The sequence below is a fragment of the Cyprinodon variegatus genome, unplaced genomic scaffold (assembly GCF_000732505.1).
Source record: "Cyprinodon variegatus isolate N-32 unplaced genomic scaffold, C_variegatus-1.0 Scaffold8, whole genome shotgun sequence".
NCBI lineage: Eukaryota > Metazoa > Chordata > Actinopteri > Cyprinodontiformes > Cyprinodontidae > Cyprinodon > Cyprinodon variegatus.
The window spans coordinates 2,234,033-2,240,718 of record NW_015150461.1 but is presented as its reverse complement, the minus strand read 5'-3'; the positions used below and the strand labels follow the sequence as shown (position 1 = coordinate 2,240,718).

At 38.0% G+C, this 6,686-nt stretch overlaps 1 protein-coding gene across 2 annotated transcripts in view; it reads right to left on the bottom strand.

Moving 5' to 3' along the window:
• Positions 1-1,349: 1,349 nt before the first annotated feature.
• Positions 1,350-6,686, bottom strand: part of LOC107086158 (D(1) dopamine receptor-like) — an 11,077-nt gene continuing 5,740 nt past the window's right edge. For both annotated transcript variants that reach the window (XM_015376942.1, XM_015376950.1), the window contains exon 2: positions 1,350-3,369. In XM_015376942.1, the coding sequence (XP_015232428.1) occupies positions 2,152-3,270 (1,119 nt within the window). In that variant the 5' untranslated portion in view covers positions 3,271-3,369 and the 3' untranslated portion in view covers positions 1,350-2,151. The remainder of the gene's footprint in view (positions 3,370-6,686) is intronic.

The following is a 6,686-nucleotide window of genomic DNA, read 5'->3' as shown; positions in this document are numbered from 1 at the left end:
TTCACACTTAAAATAAGAAAACACAATTGCATTGTCTTATTTCAAGTGCATTTTATCCAATTACCGGTATCTTATTTTAAGAGTAAAAATACTCATTCCATTGGCAAACTACCTCTTTTACATACTCAAATTAAGGGTGAATACACTTAATTTAAGAAATTTTGACTTATTTTTTCCAAATTGTTTTTGCAGTGCAGAAAGAAAGCTGTGTAATAAAATCAAAACCGTATACTTAATTGTTGTTTTTAAAAAGTCATTAATGTTAAACAGAATGTATAATGGTTAGGCTCCAATCTGCAATTACAATCATAACAATGAGTGCCAGTGAAATCCTCCCACTTATATGGCTTACCCATATTTAATATTTATGTAAGTAAATATTTTTCCATGATGTTTCCGGTTTGAAAGTATTTAATGTATTTTAATAAAGCACATTTTTCTCTAAACTTTCAGCTATTTAGCAAGAATCCTTCCACCTATTCATCAAGTCCTTTCACTCGTTTGTGTCTTAAAATCTCAGGATTGGTTTACAATCTTTATTATTTAATAACTTATAATCTATACTAATCAATGTCCATTAATTCTCATGAAATCAGGGATGCATCACTCATCCCATCAGTGGTCAGACTAATCCCTTAAATAGGTCACACTAGTTATCAACTAGGAAATTGAAAAAAAAATCTAAAGTAAAAACTATCCATTCTAGAAGTTCCCTAAACTGATCAAACAACAGCATATATTCTGGTTTATTTTTTACTTTAAAGCTGTAGGTTAAGTTCCTAATGTATTTAAATCAACTACCCCAACCAAGAAGCATAGAATAATTTTATGGTGTAAAAAACATGATATTTTTAAGAACTGATTTTTTTTTTTTTATTAATACTCTAAAATAGTTAAGGTTTTTAAACCCAGCAGGACAGACCATGAAATAACTGGTGTTGTTAAAGCTTTTGTTGAGTTTTGTTGTTATGTGAGCTCCAAAATAAATCAAACTAAGAGTAAATTTAACAAAAATAATGTTATGATAAATTTCTGATCCCAATTTCAGGGTCTTTATAACCATCAGGTCTTGAATGTTAATTCAAAATTAGGACAAGAGAACAACTTTAAATCAAAAATAGTTATCTAAGTGACTATTTTTGTTAAGATTTGGACTCTCTTATAGCCTAAGTAAAAAATGGATATGTTTCCAATAGAGGAAATACATTTGTCTTCCAATTTTCTTTAGTTTAAGCACCTTACTAACAGAAAAAAATGATTTTAAGTCTTTCTCCGGCAGTAATAGTTTCCAGTTTCAGTGTCGTTGGAAGTGTGGCTTTTTTATGTTCACTGATATTAAAATTGTCTGATTGCAGTCCTCTGACAATTTCATGGTGCAGTTTCAAGCTAAAGTACTTTAATATGAACTTTATCTATACTAATCCAAGAAAAGGCAGAGCTAAAGGAAAATCCCACTAGCTTAGTACACGGTCACACCAACATGTTACCTTTAAAATAAAGTCAGAAAGCAGCGTTCCCTTTACAGAGCTGTCAAATAAAACATAAATCATTTCATCTAGTCTGTTTTGCATTCTGTCCTAAATATTAAGCCACTTGTGGATGTGTTGTGTTCCCACGCTTACACCCGGCATGATTTGGTTAGATGCATTACCTTGGTCCTTGCAGAGAATTTCCAATCTCATGTGCGACAGTAGATTTGTGAGCTGTCGTGTAATTTTGTAAAGTGCATGAGTTGTGCAGCAGTTGCACTGTATTCAGCTGAGAGTGCCTTGACACTGTGTGCAGCAGAGTGGGACGATAAGGAGGACAGCAGTGCAGGCTGCCCAGTTCTATGGATTATCCATCCTGGAACCATGTCAGTACCGGTACATACTCAGACTACTGGCCCAACTAGCAACATCTTAATCTCAATCCCAAATCCACTCTGCTTTCAGATATTATTCTCAATTCTGAAGGTTGTGTAACAGTGACAGAAAACACAGCAGGGTCACATTCAAGCAATGCAAACGTGTGCACACGTAGTGTCACAGTACCATCCAGTCCCACTCAGAACCACAGACAGCGACATCCTCTTCTCAGCCAGACCGGATGCACATTAAACTCCTGGACTCCTGGAATAAAGGGATGAGTCAGTGCTGGGAGAGTCATGAGTCACTTCTTGTTTAGACTGGCCGTCTCTACGTTGTGGCCTCCTGGATGCAGTCTGTGGCAGCCCAGCAGGATGGAAAAGGCCTTGCGGAAATCGGCATTGAAGGCATAGATGATGGGGTTGAGGGAAGAGTTCGCCCAACCGAACCACACAAACACGTCAAAGGTGGTGGGGCTTATGCAAGTGAAGGCCTCTCCTCCGCTCGACTGCTCGCAGAAGGGCACCATGCAGTTCAGAATGAAAAATGGCAGCCAGCAGCACACAAACACCCCCATTATCACAGACAGCGTCTTCAGCACCTTTGTCTCCCTTTTGAATGTCATTTTGAAAGAGCTTTCGGACTCTGCGATGCTGGAGCCTCGGCCCAAACTGTTGTGTCTGTTCTTGGCACTCTCTGCGGCACGCTCCAGGGCGGAGATCCTTCTGATTTGTCTGTGAGCAATGCGATAAATTTGTGTGTATGTGGCAACCATTATGACAACAGGGATATAGAAGCTTATGAGAGAGGTGGAGATAGCGTAGGTCCTATTCAGGCTGGAGTCACAATTTTCAGATGTGTGGAGAGATGTAGTGTTTGATCCCAACGGCACTAATGACTCAGTGAGGGGCTTGTAAGGTTTACTCTGGGCTTTGTGCCAGTTGAGCTGCACAGGGATAAAAGAAATCAGAACAGACAATGTCCAGGCCACACTGATCATAACATAGGCCATTCTGGGTGTCATCTTCCTCTCGTAGCGAAAGGGGCTGGAGATGGCCCAGTAGCGGTCTAAGCTTATAACACAAAGGTTCAAAATGGATGCTGTTGAGCACATGATGTCAAAAGCCACCCAGGTGTCACAGAAGGACCCGAATGGCCAGAAGCCCACGATCTCCGTTACAGCCTTCCAGGGCATCACCAAGATGGCAACCAAGAGGTCGCTCACAGCCAATGAGATCACAAAGAAGTTGGTGACTTTGGAGCGGAGGTGACGGAACTTGGTGACGGCTGCACAAACCAGCGTGTTTCCGAGCAGCGTGGTGAGGATGAGCAGCGAGAGGAAGCAGCCGGTCAGCACGCGGCTCGATGGCATCTCATCTAAGAAGCCATTGTCGATGACAGTGGTGAGGTTCATGAGATCCATCCCTGAAGACGTGTAGGATGGGGGGATTTTAGTTTATGTCATACTGAAAGGTCCTGCCACATCTCCTCTGGGAAAAGAAATACAGGTTTTCTGTTGATCCTGCAAACAAAAGAAAAGAGAACAAATCTTTGTCAATATGCTACGATATGAAAGATGAAACTCTGCCCTACTGCCTTTAAGGCAATAGTGGTCTGGTACAGACGTTTAGCCTCTGGCCCAGTAAATTAGACAACTCTTAACAGTTGTGTTTTAAGATACCCCAGACTGGAACATGGTGCCTGGTAGAAAATTCCAAATTAATTATATCTCAAAGAATTAATCTGCATGCAGACCCTATGATATTGCATTTTAAAAAAGGCAAAAGAATTTTTTTGAAGGAAACTCCTGCCATTTTCCAGACTAGCAATGTGGATACTCATGTGTGTGCACCAGTATTAAAGTATATAGAGAAACTAACATATAGGTAGTAATAATACCAATAAATCTAAATAGAAGCTGCATAATCTGTTATCTGGATATCAGTGTGTGCTTTAACTTTTTCTTTAACTGTTTAGATCTCAGTATTTGTTGGTTATTATTTCCAGCTGTCATGAATACATTCTTTACAATCTAATAAGGCAGTATTTTGATGGGGTTCTATTGCGGAAGATGCCAAATAATGTCCAAAACGGAGAGTAATGGGATTAAAAATATCGCTTTTCAATTTCCTGATATAATGCAGACAATTTCTTAAGCTTTTATTTTAGAGATTGTCTTACAAGGCTGGTGCCAATATTCTTGGGCCAATTTCTCTTCCTACATCTGCCAAATTACACAATGATAATATTGTGTAATTTTGAAACAAAAAGTGCCATTTATTGACAAATCAAACAAAACATTAGCAATGGATAGTAAATGAAGGAAACAGAAATGCAATCACTTCACATAATCTAAAGGCATGGCTGCTTAACACACACAAAACTCTCGCTGGCTTCCCTCTTATGCATACAAGAACTTTTCTGTGTCCTCTCAATCTCTAACCCTGCTCAAACATTTTTTAACAGTTGAAGAGAGAAAAGTCAACAGTAGAAAATTAAATATAGGAATAGAAAAAAAAAAACAATCTACTATAAATCACTAAACTTTTAGGTTACCCTGTTTATTCTACTGTCTAACAGATTTGTAATATTCCTATCAATTAATAAATAAAAAACTGCAATTACTGTTTTTTAATTACTGCTTTACAATTACTAAAATAAATAATAAATACAGTTGCACTAGGCCATCCCTAGGGGGCACACCCCACCGTTTTGGATTCACTAATGAATCAGTCTAAGCATGCATATATCGACCAATATATAAGAGAAAAATCGCTAATATCAGCCAAAATTATTAGCCAGCTATGCGAGCCGAGAGCGGGTGGAGTCTTTTTTTTTTTTTCCTTTATCTTCTCAAGATGATGACATAACCTCGTTATCACATTTAAACCATTCATTTTTTTTATCTCATTTTATGTCACGAGAAAACAGTTATTGATTTCTTGAGTTAACGAGATGATTAACTTGTATGAGTAATGAATGAGGCTGCCCAACAGCCCTGGATTCCCAGTCCATCCATGCCTGCGTGGCCGGAGTTCTGCAGTCGCGGTACCACGTGTGCGAAAATAATCATTTTAGTTTCCTTTTTCTTTTTACTTATTGTCAGGTGGTGGTGAATGATTGGATTGCATGAAATACAGTAGAAACATATCTGACTGTTTTTTAATCGGTTGCATTAATGCCGTGAATGCATATTATACCTGTCACAGGCGTGACACTGGGGCTGTTCAGAAAACAGCATTGGTCAAATTGCTTATGAATCACAAGTGGAAGCAAATCATCAAACACACAACGTTGTCTCGTTACATTAAAGTTAAACACGGGATTATTTACAGAATTACACATAGGCTGCCATGACTTATACGTATAAATTATCTCCCGCTGTTGTGGTATTGAAGGATGTAATCAGTTTTAACACACACCAGTCATCTTGTTGCCACAATAAAACGGCTTTCGTAATCCTTAGATAATGAAAAAATGTACTTATTTTCTCGAGAAAACCACTGTGAAAAAGAATCAGAGGGACACAACCGCTCTGGGCTTCCGTAGTCAGCCACTGTATTTGTCCATCTCTCATTTATTAACTGAAGTTCCAACTTAAGTTGCTCTTAAGGTGGAGAACATGTTATCTAAATCAGGGGCAGACAAATGCTATTTGGACAATAAAAAAAAACGATGGTATAAAGTTTAATTTGGCATATTACATTTTCAATGACTACACCAGTTAGGAAATTATATAAAATCCTTTATAGAATAATTGATTTAAGCCACAGAATATGTTAACATTTACATAAAAGGTCAATATGGGTGGGAAGTGAGCTAAAAATTGTAGCTCACACAGAATTGTCCCATAGGTAAATACCTATATATATACAGTATATATATTGTCTGAGCTGTTTCATCCCTCTAAATAACTCAATGCAGTGCCCCAATTCCATCGCCACATGTGTATAAATTAAGCACCTAGTCATGCATACTGCTTCAACAAACATTTATGAAGAACCATCTCCCTGAGGAGCTCAGTGAATTCAACTGTGGTACCAGAGCATCTGTGCTATCCAGTTGGGAAAATTCCTTCCCTGTTTCTGTTATCTAAACAAAGTGAAAATGGTTGGAAATGATAGCGAGTCAACCAGAAACGGAAAGGCCACATAGAATCACAAACATGGGAAGCTGTGGAGATTTTTTGCAGAGGCCATCGCTACCAACCTGCTGACCGCTTGAGATCTTCAGATTCCTCAAGAAAAACGCATAGATTTATTGAATTATTTGTTGCTGCATTTAAGCGTATTACCAGTATTTGAGCTTGGATTTATAGTGATTAATCGGTTATTGCGGTTAACTAATTTAATAATGATTAATCCTTAACTGGAGTATAGAGGCTCTAAAAAATGCCTTTAGATAGCAATGCGGTCCACTTAGAGCAGTAATTACATGAAAATTGTAAAAACAAATATATAACATTTTGCATTTAAAATGAAAACATTTTTGTACGTCAACATGATCTAACCAGAACTCCTAAAGTGGAAAAGTTTTAGGTTCCCCTGGTCTAAATTCTGAAAATAATCTTCTTTAAGCAACCATCTGCCATCTGCTTAGTGCTCAATAAATCAAAAAAAATAATCAACAGATTCATTGATTAACACAATAAGTCTTAGTTGGAGCCCTAAAGTAACCTGACTCCGCCAGATGGATTTGCTCGCATATCCATCTGGAAACCTTCCGTTGCAGTAATTTTGGGAAAGGGGCGAAAATACTGGTTAGCTGATTGGCCTATGTTGGTGATAGACGGGCCAAATAAACCAATCAGATCAACGAAGCATATGACGTACTAACAGA